The sequence below is a fragment of the Chiloscyllium plagiosum genome, unplaced genomic scaffold (assembly GCF_037043375.1).
Source record: "Chiloscyllium plagiosum isolate Xiang-an unplaced genomic scaffold, Cpla_swu_hap1 HiC_scaffold_15, whole genome shotgun sequence".
Taxonomy (NCBI): domain Eukaryota; kingdom Metazoa; phylum Chordata; class Chondrichthyes; order Orectolobiformes; family Hemiscylliidae; genus Chiloscyllium; species Chiloscyllium plagiosum.
The window spans coordinates 22,153,188-22,176,679 of NW_028270153.1; the positions used below are offsets into that span (position 1 = coordinate 22,153,188).

At 43.4% G+C, this 23,492-nt stretch overlaps 1 protein-coding gene across 3 annotated transcripts in view; it reads right to left on the bottom strand.

The window, feature by feature from the left end:
• The window catches only part of rbbp8nl (RBBP8 N-terminal like), a 116,435-nt gene that overhangs the window by 3,641 nt on the left and 89,302 nt on the right, over window positions 1-23,492 (bottom strand). For all 3 annotated transcript variants that reach the window (XM_087994807.1, XM_087994808.1, XM_043710630.2), the window contains one exon: window positions 18,066-18,195. In XM_087994807.1, the coding sequence (XP_087850933.1) occupies window positions 18,066-18,195 (130 nt within the window). The remainder of the gene's footprint in view (window positions 1-18,065; window positions 18,196-23,492) is intronic.

The following is a 23,492-nucleotide window of genomic DNA, read 5'->3' on the forward strand; positions in this document are numbered from 1 at the left end:
ATGGTGTGACCCAGAGAAACTATCCTGATGGGGAAGATCCAGCAGCTTGTGCAACAATGAAATTGGGCTGGAAGTTTCATTGCTTTTCTGCCTTCTCTAATTAAGAACACCAGAGGTGCTAAAACAATGTGTTTATTGCAGATTATTCCCTCTTGGTTTAGCTGTCATTAGAGCATTGACGATTACATTCTAAACAGTTGGAATGATATGGAACTGGACTGTGTCAAATAAAGAAATTAACCTGGAAACCTTGCCCACCTCCTCAAAGAGTAACAGGTAGTGGAGGTTGACTGAGCCAGTGTAAACTACACTGCAGTAAATGGATGGCATTTATGGAGAGGCCACAGTCTGAACTACTAGGAGAAAGTGAGGACTGCAGATGCTGGAGATCAGAGCTGAAAATGTGTTGCTGGAAAAGCGCAGCAGGTCAGGCAGCATCCAAGGAGCAGGAGAATCGACGTTTCGGGCATGAGCTCTTCTTCAGGAATGAGAGCATCTTCGATCACGTCTGGGGGGGAATTACGGTCTTTGAAGAAGGAGGCCATCTGGGTTGTTCGGTATTGGAACTGGTCCGTCTCAGACTCCTCCCTCCCCTTCCTAGACCTCTCCATTTCTATCTCGGACGACCGAATCAACACGGACATTTACTATAAACCGACCGACTCCCACAGCTACCTAGACTACACCTCCTCCCACCCTGCCCCCTTTAAAAACGCCATCCCATATTCCCAATTCCTTCGTCTCTGCCGCATCTGCTCCCAGGAGGACCAGTTCCAATACCGAACAACCCAGATGGCCTCCTTCAAAGACCGCAATTTGCCCCTAGACGTGATTGACGATGCTCTCCACCGCATCTCCTCCACTTCCCGCTCCTCCGCCCTTGAGCCCCACCCTTCCAATCGCCACCAGGACAGAACCCCACTGGAGGAGAAAGTGAGGTCTGCAGATGCTGGAGATCAAAGTTGAAACTTTATTGCTGGAACAGCACAGCAGGTCAGGCAGCATCCAGGGAACAGGAGATTCGACGTTTCGGGCACAGGCCCTTCTTCAGGACCCCACTGGTCCTCACCTACCACCCCACCAACCTCCATATACATCATATCATCCGTCGTCATTTCCGCCACCTCCAAATGGACCCCACCAACAGGGATATATTTCCCTCCCCTCCCCTATCAGCGTTCCGAAAAGACCACTCCCTCCGTGACTCCCTTGTCAGGTCCACACCCCCCACCAACCCAACCTCCACTCCCGGCACCTTCCCCTGCAACTGCAAGAAATGCAAAATTTGCGCCCACACCTCCCTCCAAGGCCCCAAGGGATCCTTCCATATCCGCCACAAATTCACCTGCACCTCCACACACATCATTTTTCTCATCCGCTGCACCAGATCTGGCCTCCTCTATATTGGGGAGACAGGCCGCCTACTTGCGGAACGTTTCAGAGAACACCTTTGGGACACCCGGACCAACCAACCCAACCACCCCGTGGCTCAACACTTCAACTCCCCCTCCCACTCCACCAAGGACATGCAGGTCCTTGGACTCCTCCATCGCCAGACCATAGATACATGACGACTGGAGGAAGAGCGCCTCATCTTCCGCCTAGGAACCCTCCAACCACAAGGAATGAACTCAGATTTCTCCAGTTTCCTCATTTCACCTCCCCCTACCTTGTCTCAGTCCCAACCCTCGAACTCAGCACCACCTTCCTAACCTGCAATCTTCTTCCTGACCTCTCTGCGCCCACCCCCACTCCGGCCTATCACCCTCACCTTAACCTCCTTCCACCTATCGCATTTCCAATGCTCCTCCCACAAGTCCCTCCTCCCTACCTTTTATTTTAGCCTGTTTGGCACACTCTCCTCATTCCTGAAGAAGGGCTCATGCCCGAAATGTCGATTCTCCTGCTCCTTGGATGCTGCCTGACCTGCTGCGCTTTTCCAACAAAACATTTTCAGCTACAGTCTGAACTACTGCAGGCCTAACACATGGATTATGATCTAAACATAGAGCAATATTGTAGGCATTTAAATAGAGAGTTTGATGCTCAAGGTCAGGTTTTTTATGATGTTACTCTGTGGTACTGCTCATCAACTCCAATTTGCATTTATACAGAGAAAGTAAAATATTCCAAGGTGCTTCACTGGAGCTTTGATTCAGCCACACAAAGGGATTTTGTAGTTCACCTGAAGCTTGTTTTAAAAAGTAGGTTTTAAGGTGGGTGGACCTTGGAGGAGGAGATAGGCATATGGAGGCAGAGAGAGATTTTGGGAGGGAATACCTGTGTTTAGGGACTAAGCAACTGAAAGCAAACATGATGGTGTCAGTTGATGGAAAATAGTAATGTGCAAGTGTGTAGAATTGAAGAAAGGCAAAGATGGTGAAAAATTTGGGGTTTGGAGATTACAGAGCTAGGAAAAGACAAGGCCGTGGGTGAATTTGAATGCAGACAAATGAGGATTTTTAGTTTGAGTTGCTGCCAAAGCTGGTCAGCAAGCATACGGGCTATGGTGAATCACCCTTGGTATAAGTTCAATGTACAGTTGATTTTTGTGTGAGTTTAATCTTACATACGGTAAAAGGTCAAGAGTTCATTGGAACAGATAACAAAGATGTGAAGAAGACTTTAAAAGTCCATTATATGAGGGTTTTTAATGATGACAGTGGTTTCAAAACAAAAAAAAGTTTGGATCTTCAGCAAGGTGACGATTATAATCGGATTAATGCTCAGTTTCTACATTTCTGTGTCTCATACTACTCTGCATTTCTGATTGGGTCTTCCAAGGCCAACTTCTTCAGAAATGTAGAGTGTACAGTCCCATGGAGAGCTTCATTGCAAGATTGGAGCATTGGATGATTGGGAAGACCAAACCAAGTCTTCCCTTTTTGCAGCAATGGCTATTGAAAGGCAAGTTGTCCAGTGTGAATGCTAGTTAATGTGTGAATAATGAATGAATGAATGAATAAGAAGGTTGTTAGTCTGGGTTGGTGGATGAAGTAAGTGTGTAAATTTGAAGGATAGTAGGTGGGTTGTGTGGCAGGTGCGTAGCACACAGGAGGGGAAGGTGCCAGGTGAAGACAGTGTGAAGTGCAGAAAGTGGAAGGTGGAGAGTGTGGTAGTTTGGCAGATTTGTAGAGTGGTGAGTGGCTAGCATGGCAAAGTGGAAGGTGACAGATGGGTGGAGTGGTCGCTGGATAGATGAGTGCATGGGTAAATGGGTCAGGAAGTAGTTGGGTTTGGATGGGAAGGGGACATTACGTCAGGGTCCAGTCAGGCTGTGTCAGCAGGAAGGGTAGTCTGGGCTCCAAAAGGGAGATGGAGGGCTCACTGCAAGTGATTGCGGATTTCTTGCACAGTAACTCAGGACTGTACTCTCCTTCTGCACAGTCCTGAGAGTACAGTCCTGAGAGTACAGTCCTTCTGTACAGTACTGAGAGTACAGTCCTTCTGTTGAACAATTGCTGGGCAACTATCCAGTTCACCATGTCAGAATATCCAAAGTTTTCAAAGTTAAAAATCTCACAACACCAGGTTATCGTCCAACAGGTTTATTTGGAAGCACTAGCTTTTGGAGAGGTGCTCCTTCATCAGGTGGTCGTGGAGCATAAGATCGTAAGACACAGAATTTATAGCAAAAGTTTACAATGTGATGTAACTGAAATTATATATTGAAAAAGACCTGTATTGTTTGTTAAGTCTCTCATCTTTTAGAATAAACATGCTGGTTTCAGTTCTTTCATATATAAATCGCAGAACTTTCTTAAAGTTACATTCTCAAGCAAACTTAAGCAATTGGTGTCATGTTGGCTCAAATAATGCATTTGAGGTGTGAGGTGCCCTGTGTGAGACTGTGCCACAATATTCAGACTGATTCTAATCTAAAAACAGATATACAGAATCTTATATGGACTCATGCAATTTTTGAGCAAAATAAAATGTAATCCTGCAATTACAAATTCACCCCATAAACCTATATGTGTCTGCGTGTGTATGTACTTGTGGGTGTGTGTTGGGGGGAGGAGGGTTATGAGTATCTGTGAGAGAGTGTGTATATATGTGTGAGTGTGAGTGTAAAGGAGTACAAGTCTGTGAGAGAGTGTGTGTGCGCATGAGAGTATGGGAGTGTATATCAGAGCGTATTTGAGCGTGAGTGTTCCTGTCTAAGAATGTCAGTGTGTGTGTGTCTTTAGTGCAGTGGGGTCACCTGTACTATGACATGAACCCAAGGTCCTAGTTGAGGCCATCCCTATGGGTACCAAACTTGGCTATCTGCCTCTGCTCAGCCACTTTGCGTTGTTGCCTGTCCTGAAGTCCGCCTTGGAGGATAGTCACTGAATGTCCGAGGTCAAATGTCCCGGACCGCTGAAGTGTTCTCCAACTGGGAGGGAACACTCCTGTCTGTTGATTGTTGTGCGGTGTCCATTCTGTTGTTGTAGCCTCTGCTCGGTCTCGCCATGCACCAAGCCTCCGGGCATCCATGCTTGCAGCGTACGAGATAGACAAAGTTGGCTGAGTCGCATGAAAACTTGCCATATACATGGTGGGAGGTGCCCCATGTGTAATGGTGGTGTCGGTGTCGACACTCATCTTGCAGCGTCTACCATGACAAGGTTGTCTGGTATTGTCCTGAAAGCCAGGCAGTTTGCTACGAACAATGATCTGTTTGAGGTTTGGTGGTTGTTTAAAGGGGAGAAGTGGAGGTGTGGGGAAGGTCTTGGTGTGGTGCTCATCCTCATTGATAATGTGTTGCAGGTCACGAAGAACATGGCGTAGTTTTCAGCTCCTGGGAAGTACTGGACAATGAAGGGTACCCTGTCGGTTGCAGCTTGTGTCTAATTATGGTTTCTTGCTGTGGCATGTCAGAACTGGTGGTCGATGACTTGAGCATCCTATCCCATTCTTATGAGAGCATCCTTGAGCACTTCCAGGTGCTCATCACGTTCCTCCTCATCTGAACAGATCCTGTGTATGCGCAGGGCTTGTCCATAGGGCATGGTTAGTTTAATACGTTTCGGTTGGAAACTGGAGAAGTGCAGCATCGTGAAGTTATCTGTGGGTTTGCAGTAGAGTGAGGTGCTGAGGTGCCCATTCTTAATGGAGATGCATGTGTCCAAGAATGAGAGATAGTAGAGAGTAGTCCATGGTGAGTTTGATGGTAAGCTGAAACTCATTGATATCCCTGTGTAGTTTTTCAGTGACTCCTCATTATGGGTCCAGAGGAAGAAAATGTTGTTAATATATCTGGTGTATAGTTTTGGTGGGAGATCCTGTGTACAGAGGAAGTCTTGTTTGAACCTATGCAGGAAAATGATGACAAATTTGGTCCCCAGGGCTGTTCCGTGTGTCTGGATGAAAAACTGGTTGTCAAAGATGAAAATGTTGTGGTCAAGGATAAAGCGGATGAGTTGTAAGATGGTGCGTGGAGATTGGCTGTTATTGGTGTTGAGTCCTAAGGCTGTTGCTGTGATGCTGTCATTGTGGGGATGCTGGTGTAGAGTAGTGAAACATCCATTTTGACGAGGAAAGTTCCCAATTCGACTGATCCATGGGTGCTGAGTTTCTGTAAGAAGTCAGTAGTGAAGCTGGGGGTCCCCTGTACAATGGGTTTTAAGATGCCTTTGACATAGCCAGAGAGGTTGTCACACAGAGTCCCATTGCCTGATACAATGGAATGCCCTGATGTGTTGGCTTTGTGTATCTTTGTAAGGCAGTAGAAGTTGCCTACACGAGAAATAAGTGGGATGAGGGCATGTACGGAACTCTGAAGGACTGGATACAAAGTCCTGATCAATGTGTTTAGTTCATGGGTGTGCTCTTTGGTTGGATGGACTGGTAATTGCCTGTAGTATTCCTGGTTGTTCAGTTGTCGGTACACTTCCTTGCAGTAATCTGTTCTATTCTGAATGACAATGGCTCCTCCTTTATCTGCTGGTTTGATGACAATATTGTAATTGGTTTTGAGAGCATGGATGGTGTTGCATTGTGATCGGGTGATGTTTTGCTCTACATTGTGGGTACGGCTGATGAATCTATATTATTTCTAATTATATATTTCTAATTAGAATTTATGTAGTATATATTTATATAGTATATATAATATATTAGCATTTATATATTTCCTGATGGTTTAAGCACACGTGTCCAGCCCAGGGAAGCGGCCATCCGGTGGGGTCCAAGTTGACTCTTTCTTTGGTTGCTCCTCTACCGATCACTGTGATGACCGCTCTGGTTCCTTGGTGGGCACATTGGGATCACTGCTGGCATCTTGAAAGAATTCCCAGAGTCTCATTTGTCTGTTGAATTCCTCTATGTCTGATGGAAGACCCATGGGCTCCATTTTGGTGGTGGGGCAGAAACGGAGATCCCTGCTAAGAACCTCAATCTCTTCCAGTTGAAGGGTGTAGTCCAAGAAGTTAACGATCGACTTCCCCATGGTGATAACATTTTCCACTGTGGTGCCAGGTGGACTTGGCTACTGCTGGTGGTGATGCCTAGTTTCTCCAGTTTCTTGCTCTTGGTGTGCATGTACGTGGTGTAGTTTTGTTGCCTTGCCTGTTTACAGTGTGCCATAACTGTATTGCTGTATCCTGAGCGCAGGCTGAGAGTGAGGACTTCCCCATGCCTCCGTTTCTCGCCTTTAAACAACCACCAAACCTCAAACAGATCATTGTTTGTAGCAAACTTCCCGGCTCTCAGGACAACGCCATACAACCTAGTCACACTAGATGCAGCAAGATGTGTCAGAGTGTCTACACGGATACCACCATTGCGCGTGGGGACACCTCCCACCATGTACATGGCAGGTACTCTTGCAACTCAGCCAACATTGTCTATCTCATACACTATAGGCAAGGATGCCCGGAGGCATGGTACATTGGCAAGACCAAGCAGAGGCTATGACAACAGATGAATGTACACTGCACAACAATCAACAGACAGGAGTGTTCCCTCCCAGTCGGAGAACACTTCAATGGTCCAGAACATTCGACCTTGGGTGACCATCCTCCACTGGGTAAAAGATCTTGGCTATTTATTCTATCCATGCCCCTTATAATTTTATAAACCTCTATAAACTCACCACTCAGCCTCGAACTTCATGTGGTCCCTACCTTCTCACTCCATGACCTTTTCAAAATCCCTTTCATTTCTGCACTGTCCTCCCCAAATTCTTACACGTTCTGTATTGCTGGAACCGTCTGCTAGCTTGCCAGATGACTGTTATTCATTGTGAACTCATTGGAGAGTACTTTCTCAATACAGACCATCACATCCAAGCCCATTCATAAGCATGTCATCTCCTGTAGATCATACTGCCAGCAGGGGGCAGTAATCAACAGCAGAAGATCCAGCTGTATTTGGTCATGCAATTCCAAAGTAAAAAATCACACAACGCCAGGTTATAGTCCTTTAATGCATTGTCTGAGCTGAGTTGTCACCTTTTCTTTTATAAACCTTAAGTTATCTCACGAATGTGACTTCAAAGAAGTTCTGGAAATTACATATTAATGAATTGAAACCTGCATCCCCATTCTAAGTGATTAAAGACTTAACAGCAATCTAGGTATGTTCAACACATCACATCAGTTGTATGACACTTTGATCTTTTACTATAAATTCTGTGCCCTATGATACTGCCCCACTAGCTACCTGATGAAGGAGCAGCGCTCCGAAAGCTTGTACTTCCAAATAAACCTGTTGGACTATAACCTGGTGTTGTTCGATTTTTAACTTTTCCCACCCCAGTCCAACACCGGCATCTCCATATCCTAATACAAGAGATTGAAGCCAATTGTAGTACTTTCCTGCATCCTAGTGGCGATGAGTAATTTCATCAGTCACCTTGGTTGACCCTGCAATTTGCTGTTCTGTGCAACTCAGCTGTTACTTATCCAATGGAATTCACGAAGCATCTTAATCATGTTCCAAAAATGATATCTTCTATTCACATGAGGTCAGCTGCCGTGTCATAGCACAACAGTTTGTACTGTGCCAGTCCACCTTGTGTACATCACTACCTGCTGTGGTTCAGGATATGGCAATCATTTCTGCATTTGCTGTTAAAGATGCCAGAAATGGGACATGATTTGTGGGCCCCTATTTTACAATCACAGAATCATAGAATTCCTACAGTGCAGAAGGAGGCCATTCAGCCCGAGCTGCACCGACCCTCCAAAGAGCAGCCTAGCCAGATTACTCTATCCCCGTAATCCCACATTACCCATGATTCATCCACCTAGCCTGCACATCCCTTGTCACTACAGACAATTTAGCGTGGCCAATCGGCTGAGCTTTTCCTTCCTTCTTGCCTCTTTTAATTTTCCTCCAAACCGTCAGCTTTTAGAAGTCACAGCTGTCGGTGACTGTCTGCCAATTGTCAGTGTCAATGCTTGCTACCTTCACACAAAAACAGAAAGCCCTGGAGGAACTTAGCAGGTCCAGGGACATTTGTAGAGTGAAAAACAGAGACAATATTTAGAGTCCAGTGGCCCTTTATCTTTTCCCAACAGGAGAAAGCCATTCAGTCTCTTGAGCCTGTTCTCTGACAAAGGGTCACTAGCCTTAAAATGTTAATGCTGTTTTTCTCTCTCCGCACGGTGCCAGACCTGTGGTGTTTACAAGCACTCTCTGTTTTTGTTTCAGATCTCCAACATCCAGCAGTCCTTTGTTTTATTTTGATATCTTCACGATTTCCTTGTAGTGGAGGAATGGACCATCAAGAGGTCATGGAGAAAGTGGGGACTGCAGATGTTGGAGATCAGCATTGAAAAGAGTAGTGCTGGAAAAGCACAGCAGGTCAGGCAGCATCTGACGAGCAGGAGAGTCAATGTTCCGGGCATTAGCTTTTCAGCAGGAATGTGGGGGGAGGAAGGGGAGCTTAGAGATAAATAGGAGGGTGGGGGTGGGGCTGGGGGGTAAGGTAGCTGGGTAGGCGATAGGTAGATGGAGATGGGGGGTGTGATAGGTTGGAGGGGAGAGTGGAGTGGATAGGTGGGAAAGAATATTGACAGTGGGACAGTTCAAGAGTGTGTGCCAAGTTGGAGGGTTGGATCTGGGATGAGGTGGGGGGAGGGGAGATGAGGAAACTGGTGAAATTGTGTGGTTGGAGGGCCCCAAGTCAGAAGATGGTGTGTTCTTCCTCCAGGCATTGTGTGGCTTGGATTTGGCGGTGGAGGAGGCCCAGGACTTGCAAGTCATCAAGATGTCATAGCCCAGTGGCCAGGTCATCAAACAATGGATCTTTGGGTATACAACTGTCATTGCTCTGGTGGTTGTGGCTGAGTTACAATATTGTTAGTTTATTATTGAGTTATACAGGAATTAGCACACTCCATTACTTGTCTTCCCACAAGATGCTAAAGATAGTCTGAAACAGATAACATGGAAACTGTCAATTCTCTTTATCTTTCTAGTACACATCGTCCTCGCAAACTGTTCTCAGTCAAGTTGCTGTTGCTCAACACTTAACTCGGCTTGGGCATAACAGCTGCAGCAATATGTATATTGAGTATGAACTCTAATCAAGAAGTTCCTGTCTCACACTGCCATTGCTGATAGATAGCAGTCTGACACCATCCTGGATAGTGATGTTGGTCTCTCTGATGCTGATGTTCAAATCAACTCTTCACAGGCATGGAGAAAGTGAGGACTGCAGGAGCAGGAAAATCGACGTTTTGGGTAGGAACCCAGGGCTCCTGCCCGAAACGTCAATTTTCCTGCTCCTCAGATGCTGCCTGACCTGCTGTGCTTTTCCAGCACCACTCTAATCTTGACTTTGACCTTCAGCATCTGCAGTCCTCAATTTCGCCTCTTCACAGGCATGACAGAGTCTCCTTTTGCTGCTGAAATTGCTCCTCATTATGCGTGGCTAGTTTGGGTGATGTTGAAAATTGCACTGGTCTGTAATGCGTTTGTACATTTGATACAGTTCCATGTAATGAATACTTAGCAATGTGAAATAATTTTCAATTGAGTCCCACCTTTAAGATAAAGTCAGTGGTACATGAGAACTTTGTGGCACCTGGTTTACCATTATTTCAAATTGGTGTGCAGCTGTGGGCAGTGTGTAGGAGGTCATAGACTTCCCTACTTTCTCTCCATGGCACAAAGTGGAAGAGAATGGATTCTTACAAAGTGGCTTAGGACTGGTAAAGGTCTGTGGATTTACAGTGTGGGGTCAGGAGCATGGAATGTTTGGAGGAATTGGGGGAGAGTTGGGGGACTGCGACAGAGGATGAGGTTGAGAACATGGAAGAGTGAGGTGAGAAGGGTGTGCTGCCCTGGGTATGGTGGTGGAGAGCAATGACAGTTAGTGATGTTAAGAAAGCAAGATGTGAAAAGCCAGGCTCACAACAGTCCAGATGTTGCTCCTGTGATGATGCTGCACCTCTAACAAGGTTATGTTGTCCTTGGTTTTTTTTCTCTCAGGAGCTCATAAAAACACGGGTTGCAAAAAGTCTGGGCTTGGATAATAGGGCCAGTTTGATAATAGCTAACAGATACTGCCTCAGGAAAAAGGCTTTCAAGTTAAAAAGTACACTTGTATAATGAAAGGGGAGTGGTCAGTTCTCCCAGCTCAGCGTTTCTCTGGTTTGATTTGGTTTTTAGCAGTCTGGCTATTCACTGAAAGCAGTCAGGCAGTGTTTGAAGCTGCTGGGCCCAAAGAAGCAGGTCCATGATGATCCTCTCTCTGTCTGACATATCTCCTGTAAGACCCTGGGTTTGATTTTACCTTTTGTGCCAAGGAGTGTTTATGGGGATCATCGCAAGTATTGGGAACAGCATGATTAAATTGGGATATTCTGTTGGGCTTTCGATAGGCTGCGTTGTTCGGTATTCTGTTCTCTTTTGTTCGTGGTTCATTCGGTTACCTTGTAAATAAATTCTGTATTGTTTAAATCTAAATGGTTTGACCAATGATTAGATTAGATTAGATTAGATTAGATTACAGTGTGGAAACAGGCCCTTCGGCCCAACAAGTCCACACCGACCCGCCGAAGCGAAACCCACCCCTACCCCTACATTTTGCCCCTTACCTAACACTACAGGCAATTTAGTATGGCCAATTCACCTGACCCTGCACATCTTTGGACAGTGGGAGGAAACCGGAGCATCCGGAGGAAACCCACGCAGACACGGGGAGAACGTGCAAACTCCACACAGTTAGTCGCCTGAGGCGGGAATTGAACCCGGGTCTCTGGCGCTATGAGGCAGCAGTGCTAACCACTGTGCCACTGTGCCGCCGTGCCGCCCACATCTCCAGCTGCATCTCCCCTGGAATATCCATGCTTCACCTGCTCTAAACAACTAGCAAAGCTAGGGTCTGGGCTACTTTTTTGAAATATTTTGAGGGGGTCTGGCCTAGTCCATAACACTTTATCTCAGGGTGTTGACTGACAAAGTCCTTACAGGGCTTTGAGTTCCCCCCACAGCATTTCAAACAGGCGCACAAAGGCAGAATAAAACTCCTCCTTTGACTTATTTTCATTGATGATACACTCCTCTGGCCTTCAGTCAGTCAGACCCACAATGGATAACAACATGTTTTTCCAAAGAGCTATAACTCTTTACTCTCAAACTCATTTTAAAGCAAAGTGGAGTCCTGCACCCCAAGAACAATGAGGACAAGCAAGTAATGTCATTACAAGACCTGAGCTGGAAGCGGTCAAGCCATTTTGGGGAATGTCTCCTTGTTTGGTGCCACCATGGACAAGGAAGTGGACAAAAGACTTTCAAAAGCAAACAGTGCATTCGGTAGACTGCACAAATGAATATGCAGCAGCTACAGCCTCAGAGTGCAGATCAAACTCAATGTGAACAACAGCAGCAATTGTTGGAGAAACTCAGCAGATCTGGCAGCAACAGTGGAGAGAAAGCAGAGTCAATATTTCAGGCCCGGTGACCCTTCTTCAAAACTAGTAGCAGGTAGGAAAAGGTGGCATGTACTCCTGGAGACAGAGCCTGGAGCCCTTGTCAGCTGACCGCAGGGACTCTTCCCTCTGGGATACCCTGATCCATTCCTACTTCATCCCCAATAACCCCCATACTCCCACAGCACCTTCCCCTGCAATTACAGAAGGGGTAACATGTGCCCATTTACTTCCACCACCCCCCTCACCATCCAAGGCTCCAGACACATCTTCCAGGTCAATAACCCCCACACTCCCACGATTTTCTACCACTTTGTAGAAAACCTACCTTCTATCTGCAAAAATGACCCCAGCTTCCAGTTGCCTGCCACTTCAATACACCACGATGATCACTGGCCAACATCTCTGTCCTGGGCCTGCTCCAGGGAAGCTCAGCACAAGAACAGCACCTCATTTTCCACCTGAGGACCCTGTAGCCTTCTGGACTTTTCAGTATTGAGTTCAACACTTCTCAGGCCTGAACACCTTCTTCCTTATTCAACCCCACATCCCAGGCCCTGTCATGACACGGGCTACTTTCAGCTCAACCAACACAATTTCACCTATTTATGGTCCTCATTAGCAGTGTTTCTCTCTCTCTGACTTACCATTACTGTCTCTTTGTTTGCCTAACTGTCTTTCTCTCCCTCTGGGCTCCATCTCCACCTATCCTTTACTTCCTCTCCATCTTTTCCAAGTTACTAGCAGTTGTGAAGAAGGGTCACTGGACCCTAAATATTAACTGTGTTTCTCTCTCCACAGATGCTGCCAGATCTGCTGAGTTCCTTCAGCAATTTCTGTTTTTCTTTCAGGTTTCCAGTAGCTACAGTTCTTTATTTCATTTCAATGTGTGCAATGCTGTAGTTCTTTTCTGTATAGCACTGAGCCATGGATCATGATCCATTCCTGTCCCAGCACTACCTCTGAAACATCCTCAAGATGCGCTGGCAAGACTGTATCACAGACATTGATATCCTGGAAACAACCAGCATCACCAGTCGTGATACCATTCTCTTACAATGCCAAGTCGATTGGGTAGGCAAAAGTGAGGACTGCAGATGCTGGAAACCAGAGTTTAAATCAGAATGATGCTGGAAAAGTATCCTGGCAATTCCTGATGAAGGGCTTTTGCCCAAAATGTCGATTTTCCTGCTCCTCGGATGCTGCCTGACCTGCTGTGCTTTTCCAGCACCACTCTGATCTAAGTGGATTGGGTGCCCAGAGAGACAACAGTCACCTGCCCAAGAGCAGTCTACTGGTAAATGTAACAGAGACTGTATTTAAATCTTTCAAGCACTCCCTGAAGAAGTCACTCTCTGTGTGCCACATCCATCATTGTTGGTAGCAAGTGTTGGTGTAGATCATGATCCTTGGAATTGCTACATTGGGAAGGCTACAGATACCTTTGAGATTGAGAGCAAAGGCAGCATTAAAGAGAAAAGGAGGAGAATGTTAGACTTAGTTGTCCCCACAAGTGACACCTTCTTCTACTGTGAGAGTACCTACCATTCATGGATAGCTCTAATTAGCCGCCAGCAAGCCTGCAACTGAGGAGTACAACCTTCCTAAAAGTTTTGTCTGTGAAGAAATGAAATTGCATTGAGCAATTGGGAAAATGTCCTTTACATTGCAATGAATGTAGGACCAGTAGAGCCTGCAAGTTCAGCTGTGTTCCACAAGATGTTGAGAACAACCCTTGGGGGCGGCACGGTGGCGCAGTGGTTAGCACTGCTGCCTCACAGCGCCAGAGACCCGAGTTCAATTCCCGCCTCAGGCGACTCTCTGTGTGAAGTTTGCATATTCTCCCCGTGTCTGCGTGGGTTTCCTCCGGGTGCTCCGGTTTCCTCCCACAATCTAAAAATGTGCAGGTTAGGTGAATTGGCCATGCTAAATTGCCCGTAGTGTTAGGTGAAAAGGTAAATGTAGGAGAATGGGTCTGGGTGGGTTACGCTTCGGTGGGTCGGTGTGGACTTGTTGGGCCAAAGGGCCTGTTTCCACACTGTAAGTAATCTAATCTAATCTAAACCCTGGACACTAATACAAAGATTCAATAGTGAACAAATGCAAATACACAACCTGTTTCTTTCACAATAAACAAAATGTCCCCAACTCCCTTGCAGCGTCAATGCATGCCAACAATCTGACTTGCCAGGATAAAAAAAACAAAAGAACTATGGATGCTGTAAATAAGGAACAAAAACAGAAGTTGTTGGAAAAGCTCAGCAGGTCTGGCAACATCTGTGAAGAGGAAGTGACACCAGACCTGAAGTGTTAACTCTAATTTCTCTTCACAGATGCTGACTTGCCAGTATGTTTGGTTCTCTGACTAAACTAGTTGAATAATGATGATTCATACATGAATACTGTGAAAGCAATGCAACATGAAATATTTACAAGTGATATTTAATTTTGAGTAAAGCCCGTGCCCTCAAGTCCTATGTTAATGGAAATGGAGTTGGACTGGGAAGTTATGGCAGTGTTCCAGAGCCTCCTTGTTTGACCAGGATACGTTTTAATAGATAACCCCTCGATGAGGCATTCTCAGCTGATGATGGGTTTTACCGATGGAAAAGCATCCCCAGCCACTGCAATACATGTTTCACATGCATGTCATTGGCACCTTGAATTTTACTTATAATTGCATGGGAAAAGGCAAAAATAGAGAAAGCAGCAGTGGTATTCAGTTCTGGTTAGAATATTAAGAGTGACACATTGTGTGATTGTTGACAAAATCCTGACTTATGTTTTCACATTCAGGAGAATAAAGTTTTACTTCACATATAGTGTCAGATCTTGAATCCCTACAGTGTGGAAGTACGCCATTCAGCCCATTGAATCCACATTGACCAACCGAAAAGCCTCCCAACCAGACCCACCCCCTACCCTATTCCTGCATTTCCCATGGCCAATCCAACTAGCCTGCACATCCCTGGACACTATGAGCAATTTAACATGGCCAACCACCTAACCTGAACATCTTTGGACTGTGGGAGGAAACCAGATCTCCTGGAGGACACCCACACAGACACAGGGAGAACATGCAAACTCCACACAGACAGTTGCTTGAGAGTGGAATTGAACTTGGATCTCCGGCACTGTGAGGCAGCAGTGCTAACCACTGAGCCATTGTGCCGCCCCATATTTGATCCATTCCCAACAAAAAAGAATAAAGTAAAATGTTGTTTTTTTACCCCAGTCAGAAATGTTGTACCACTTAACTAAACACACCTTAGCATATTCACTGACACTATCTGTTATAATACAACCAGTATAACAAGGATTTTCTATTAATAGCACAGAAAGAAATTGAGCAATAAGAAAGTTAGATCAACCACACCCTGCCCAGCAGAAATAATGATTGGGTTTAGCTAAAGGGGACATTATTAATAATATACTTAAACTACACAATAATTGCTAACCTTCTGTTTACAAATATTAACCGAGCCCTACACACCAATGTGATGGAGTCATAACTGCCTTGTCAAATGCTACCCACGTCCTGAGAATGAAAGAGAAGAAAACAAAATCAGAAATTTGCTCAACTCAATATGCCTTGTGAGATCGAGTCACATAGATACAGAAAATCCTGAGCTTTGATCTGTAGTCTCTACTGAGTAACCTTAGAAGAAATAGCTCATGAGATCATTGATGTATTGGTTTAATTTTCAAAGCTCCCTGGATTTGGGACAATCCCATTAGATTGCAAGGTAGAGAACATAATTCCTTTCTTCAAAAGGGAGGGAGACAGATGCAAGAAACTAACAATAGACTAACATTTGTCAGAGGGAAAAGTTTAGAAACTGTTTTGAAATAGATTAGGCAAAAGTGAGGACTGCAAATGCGGGAAGTCAGAATCTAGATTAGAGTGGTGCTGGAAAAGCACAGCAGGTCAGGTAGCATCCGAGGAGCAGGAAAATCGACGTTTTGGGCAAAAGCCCTTCATCAGGAATGAACAAGGCACTTGGATAAGTTTAAAGCAATCAGACACTGTCAACACCGTTTTGTGAAAAGGAAATCATGTTTGACCAATCTATTAGAGCTATTTACGGAGGTAACATATGCCGTGGATAAAGGAGAATGAGTGGATGCATTTGATAAGGTGACATATTATGCAGAAAATAGAAGCACATAGTATGGAAGTAGCATATTTGCATGGATAGAATTTTGTATAGCTACCACAAAGCAGAGAGTAGGTGCAGTCTTTTCCAGGTTGGCAAGCAGTAAAGAGTAGTGTGCCACAGTGATCAGTGCTGGAAACTCAACAGTTTACAACTTAAACAAACAACTTAGATGAAGGGATGAAAGGTATAGTTGCCAAATTTGCTGATGACACAAGTGAGGTGCGAAGAACTCACAAACAAGCTACAGAAAATAGAAAGTTAAAAATCGCACAACACCAGGTAATAGTCCAACAGACTTATTTGGAAGCACTAGCTTTTGGAGCACTGCTCGTTCATCAGGTGGATGAAGGAGCACAGCACTCTGAAAGCTAGTGCTTCCAAATAAACCTGTTGGATTATAGTCTGGTGTTGTGTGATTTTTAACTTTGTACACACCAGTCCAACATCAGCACCTCCAAATCACAGAAAATATAGTATAAGTAAGTGGGCAAATTTGTGAAACTTTCCATTTTGGAAGGAATATTAAAAAGAGAAGCATATTACCTAAATGTTGAGAAATGGCTGAGCTCTGAGGTACGGGGGATCTGACTGTCCTTGTGCATGAATCACAGAAGGTTAGCATGCAGGTACAAAACATAATAAGGAATACTAATGATTCCCTGTATGACAAATATTGATTTGTCATACAGGGAATTAAATACAAAACAACACAGATGATACTTCAATTACATAATTAAAAATCACACAACATCAGGTTATAGTCCAACCTGTTTTTAACTTTGTCTATCCCAGTCCAACATCAGCACTTCCACATCAATTACACAGGGCATTGATGAGAATGCATCTGGAGTGCTGTGTACTTTTTTTGGTCACTTTATTTAAGGAAGCCTGTCAATGTATTAGTGGAGGAAAGAAGAAGGCTTACAGGACTAATACCTGTAATAACAGGTAATACCAGGAAAGGTTGGGCTGGCTAGGCTTGTAACCATTGGAATTTAGAAGAGTAAGAGGCAACATGATTGAAGAATATAAAGGGTGTTGACTGGGTGGCTATGGAATGGATGTCTCTTTTTAGGGAAAAAAATCTAGAATTAGGAGTCACTGTTCAAAATTCAGGGGCTTGCCCATTTAAAACAGAGATTAGGTGACTTTTTTTGGGGTCATGTGTCTTTGAAACTGTCTTCCAAAAGAATTGTGGACGCAAAATCCTTGAATATTCTTATTTTGTTTTCTCCTCCTCCTATCCATCTTAAGGCAGAGGTAGATAGATTCTCGTTAAACAGAGGGTTGAAAGGTTATCAGGGTAGGCAAAAATTTGGATTTGAGGTTACAATAGATCAGTCATAATGATATTGATTGGCGGAGCAGGCTTGAGCAGCTGAATGACCTAATCCTGCTCTTAATTTGTACATTTATATGTAGAATCAATATACATTTGCTCAATATCACTGTCCAACTGAATTTCCCAAAATAAGGTGGATGCTGTGTGGTCACCTGGGCCAGAGCTGCTTACTTCTCCTTAACAAAACCGGTTACTTGCCTTGACCAATGCACCATACCAGCTTTACCTCCTTGTTAAGTATAACCATACCTTGCTGATTATAACCATATCAGCTTGACCTCCTTGTTGAGGATAACCATACCTTGCTGATTATAACCATTTCAGCTTGACCTCCTTGCTGAGTATAAATTCTGGTAGCCCTGCTGGTGCTTACAAATTTTGGTGAGAACTCTCTCAAAGCTGAAATTGGTGTATGAGAAGGCAGCAGTTTGTTTTGCATGCTGCCCCAGGTGAGGTATCCAAAAGGTTGCTGATTGAATTTAAGGTTAAAAAAGTGAATGGGTTGTGGTAGAGGTAATAATTACTCGTGCTTAGTCCAAGCGATCCTTTGGTCAACACGTGAACAGAGAACCTTTAGCTGAATTGTCGTATTGTGATATAGCTTTGCATGTGTTTTATTTTATATGACGTCAAGCATGGAATCAAGATTATTTATTATGTTATAACTAATTAGGAGAATTGCCATTGAACTCTTACCTTCCTGGAATTAACTCTGGGTCGCTGGATGTTCTGTTTCCTGTGATTTCTACACTGCTTTCTGAGACATGTGTGGAGGCTGATGGTGTTGGTTTGCATCTTTTAATTCGTCTTCCTCTCTTATATGCAGCTACAAGTAAACAAGTAATTACATGCAGAGAGTTAGGGTGGTGACATCTTATGTTTTTCAATTATTATTCTGGCATTCAATTCAATAATGAAGAAATGGCAAGGAAAAGGAAAGCTTCAATCCTCAAGATGGATATGAACATCTCTGCGGACACTTTGATTTTGACTCTTATTCTGCGTGCAATGCCTTTGTCAGTTATTTAATTAGATGGCTTTGGCAAATAGCATTAAGGAGAATCTAAAGAGATTCTATAAATATATTAAAGGCAAAAGAGTTACTGGGAGAAAATAGGGATCCTTACAGATCAACAAGGCTATCTATGTGTAGAACCACAAGAGACGGGTGAGATACCAAATGAATATTTACGTCAGTATTTATGGTGGAGAAGGATGTGGAAACTTGGAGAAATAGTGATGGCTTGAATAGAGTTCACATTATAGAAGAGGAAGTGCTGGATGTCTTAAAATGCATAACGGAAGATAAATCCCCAGGAGCTGCTTGGAATGATTTAAACTAGCAGGGTGGGACCCAGGGTGATAGTGAGGAAAGAGATCAATCTGAGACTGGTACAGTTGGGAATAGAAGTAAGCCAAACAGTCAGGGCAGGCAGAAATAAAGCAAAGAATTAGTTGGACTGATGAATTAAACATTTATTTCAATGCAAGAGGCCTAACAGGGAAGGCAGATGAAGTCAGGGCATGGTTAGGAACACAGGACTGAGATATCATAGCGATTACAGAAACGTGGCTCAGGGATGGAGAGGACTGGCAGCTTAATGTTCCAGGACAACTGCTATAGGAAGTTCAGAAAGGGGGGCAAAAGAGGAGGGGGAGTGGTGTTCTTGAATAGGGATAGCATTTCGGTTATGTTTATGGAGGATATTCCTGGGAATATGTCCAGGGAAATTATTTGGATGGAACTGAGAAATAAGAAAGGGATGATCACCTTTTTGAGATTGTGTTATCGACCCCCTCATAGTCAGAGGGAAATTGAGAAACAAATTTGGGAGAATATTTCACTTATCTGTAAGGATAATAGGATGGTTATGGTAGGGGATTTTAACTTTCCAAACATCGACTGGGCCAGCCATTGTGTTCAGGGTTTAGATGGAGAGAAATTTGTTCGATGTGTACAAGAAAATTTCCTGATTCAGTATGTGGATGCACCTACTAGAGAAGGTGCGAAACTTGACGTACTCTTGGGAAATAAGGCAGGGCAGGGAACTGAGGTGTCAGTGGGGGAGCACTTTGGGGGCAGTGACTATAATTCTACTCGGTTTAAAATAGTGACAGAAAAGGATAGACCAGATCTAAAAGTTGAAGTTCTAAATTGGAGAAAGGCCAATTTTGACAGTATTAGGCAAGAACTTTCAAAAGCTGATTGGGGGCAGATGTTTGCATGTAAAGGTGGCTGGAAAATGAGAAGCCTTCAAAAACGAGATAATGAGAGTCCAGAGACAAAATGTTCCTGCTAGGGTGAAAGGAAAGGCTGCTAGCTGTAGTGAATGCTGGATGACTGGAGAAATTGAGGTCTTGGTTAAGAAAAAGGAAGCATATGTCAGGTATAGATAGCAGAGATTGAGTGAATCCTTAGCAATATATAAAAGCAGTAGAAATATGCTTAAGAGGAAATCAGGAGGGCAAAAAGGGGACATGAGTTGGCTTTGGCAAAGGAGAATCTATAAACACATTAAGGACAAAAGGGTAACTGGGAGAGAATAGGGCCCCTCAAAGATCAACAAGGCAGCCTATGTATGGAATGACAGGAGATGGGGGTGATACTAAAGGAGTGTTTTGCATCAGTGTTGACTGTGGAGAATGACATGGAAGATGTAGAATGTAGGGAAATAAATGGTGACATCTTGAAAAATATCCATATTACAGTGGACGAGGTACTGGATAAATCCCCAGGACCTGATCAAGTGTACCTTAGAACTCTGTGGAAAGGTAGGGAAGTGATTGCTGGGCCTCTTGCTGAGATATTTGTATCATCGATAGCCACAGGTGAGATGCCAGAAGGCTGGAGGTTGGCAAACGTGGTGCCACTATTTAAGAAAGGTGATAAGGTAAAGCTAGGGAACTATAGACCTGTGAGCCTGACATCAATGGTGGGCAAGTTTTTGGAGGGAATCCTGGGGCACAGAATTTACATGTATTTGGAAAGACAAGGGATTAGGGATAGTCAACATGATTTTGTGCATGTGAAATCATGTCTCATGAAACTGATTGAGTTTTTTGAAGAAGAAACAAAGAGGATTAATGATGGCAGTGCATTGGACGTGATCTATATGGACTTCAGTAAGGTGTTTGACAAGGTTCCACATGGTACACTGGTTAAATCACATGGAATACAGAGAGAACTAGCCATTTGGATACAGAACTGGCTCAAAGGTAGAAGACAGAAGGTGGTGGTGAAGGGTTGTTTTTCAAACTGGAGGCCTGTGACCAATGGTGTGCCACAATGATCGGTGCTGGGTCCACTGCTTTTCGTCATTTATATAAATGATTTGGATGTGAACATAGGAGGTCCAGTTAGTAAGTTTGCAGATGACCCCAAAATTGGAGGTGTAGTAGACAGTGAAGAAGGTTACCTCAAGGAAAATGGTATCATGATCAGTTGGGCCAATGGACTGAGAAGTGGCGGATGGAGTTTAATTTAGATAAATGTGAGGTGCTGCATTTTAGAAAGGCAAACCAAGGCAGGACCTATACACTTAAGATAAGCTCCTGGGGAGTGTTTCCAAACAAAGAGACCTAGGGGTGCAGGTTCATCGTTCCTTGAAAGTGGAGTCACAGGTAGACAGAGTGGTGAAGAAAGCATTTGGCACGCTCGCCTTCATTTCATAACATTGAATATAAGAGTTGGGACATCATGTTGCAGCAGTTGTTATGGACCAGACCAAACCCCCTCAAAATATATTAAGAAGATAGTCTAGACCCTAACTTTTTCTTATTTCAAAGGTAAATGTAAGGCATTGTGTTCTGGATGTAGACACTATAATTAAAATACAGATAACATAAAATTAAAATAATTGGCTTCACTGTAACGCTATAAAAATATCTAACAAAATAATATATTATTATATATATTTACACAACCACTACTAAATAACTTTCGAATATAATAACATCCCATAAGCACATCCTTGGCAAAGGCAAATTCAATAAAATAGATTGTCTCACATGTAATTTTAGCAGCAGGAGGAGGACCCCAACTTTTGTTACTGAAAAGTAAAACTTAAAAAAAAAAATCCTGTTTCTGTGGGAGTTTGACTCCATGCATTCAGGCTGCTTCTATTGTTCCAACTTTTAAAAATCCCCAGGGCCTCACAAGCTGTGTAGGTTATTGGCTTTGGAGCAAATTTCTCTTCATAAAACAAACCAGGACAAAATACATTTCTTAAAGTCATACTATTGTCACACAGCACAGTACATTGGTGAGGCCACTTTTGGAATACTGTTCTAGTCAGCTTTCCATTGGACAATGTTGTTAAGCTTGAGAAAGTGCTGAAAAGACTTACAAGGATGTTGCCAGGACTGCAGGCTTTGAGCTTTAGGAAGGCATTCGATAGGCTGGGGCTGTTTTCCCTGGAGCGTTGGAGGCTGAGGGCTGATCTCATAGAAGTTTATAAAATCATGAGGGACATGGATAGGGCAGATAGGCAAGGTCTTTTTCCTAGGGTGGGGGGAATCCAAAACTAAAGGACATAGGTTTAAAATGAGATGGGAAAGATTTAAAAAGACCTGAGGGGTGACTTTTCTATGCAGAGAGGTGGTTTGTGTATGGAACAAGCTGTGAGAGCAGGTGGTGGAGGCTGGCACAATTGCAACATTTAAAAGGCACCTGGATGGGTATATGAATAGGAAGGGTTTGGAGGGATATGGGCCAAATGCTGGCAAATGGAACTAGGTCAGATTGGGATGTCTGATCACCACAGATGAGTTGAGATAGCATGTTTCCATGCTGTATGACTCTAACTATTGTTATTTTATGATGATTTTATTTCTCTTTTTTGCATATGGAAATGCTAAAGGACAGAAATCAGGTTGCTTACCTAAAGTTATTTGCAGCTCTACAATACTGCCCTGACAAGACTGATGACTTGTAAACAGGGGAATTGATGGAATAAAAATCTATTAAGTTGCTTTACATAAACCTTTAATTTATATTTATTTATTTATAGTGCATCAGCAACATCATTGAACGAAACAACTCAGAAATAATTATCAACAACAACCATATGCATGAGAGAAAGAAAGTGTGAATATATAATATAGAATGAGGATTGTATAATGCAAGGATATTTTTGAAGTGAAAAAGATTAATTAACTTCATATTTAACAATTTTATATATTAATTTGTAATTTTAGGTACTTTTTCATAGCTATGTAATTAGATATATTTATCACATATATAGTTGTACATATTTATTTATTGCCTGATATATTATAACCTATGTTATAATATGACACATCATTTACATTTTTATTTGCTATAAAACAGAATATAGAATTTCTTAATCCAGGTTGGATAGCAAACATATTTATTTCTGTATGTGCATCCATCACTTTGTCTGGCAGTTCAGTCCACTTACAAAGCACAGTCTGTGCAAAACAGTCCTGTCCTTTTTAAATCTTTCTCGTCTCACCTTAAAAAATATGCCCCTGGCTTTTGAAATCCCCACCCTAAAGAATAGCCTTCAGATAATGCTATTCACCTCATCTTTGCCCCTCATGATTTTATAAACCTCCAGAAAGTCATCCCTCAACCTCTTATGCTCCAGTGAAAAACGCCCCAGCCTATTTTCATAACTCAAAACCTTCATTTCTGGCAACATCCTGGTAAATCTTTTCTCCGGTTTAATAGTATTCTTCTTATAACAGGACAACCAGAACTGCACACAGTACTCTGGGAAAGGTGTCAATAATGTCCTGTACAACCTCAAAATGTCTTTCCAATTCATATACTTAAAGGTTTGAGCAATGAAGGCTAGCGTTCTAAATGCCTTCTTAACCATCCTGTCTCCTGCGATGCAAGTATGTTGAGAGTAGTATTGAATTATACAGCAACAAGTGCTGTTATATATCATCTTTAATCATAAGAAACATAAATGAGAGTGGAGAAAAGAGATAACAAGCCAAGAAGGGAGGGTTTGGTAGATGTGATCAAAAGCCTGAGGTGATTGTAAAGATGAAGGTAGAGGAAGGGTTACCCAAAGACTAAAGTACTGTATCTGAAAACCAGATGTGAAGAAAATAGGAAGACAAAGTGGATTAGAGTTGGAGGAATTGAATATT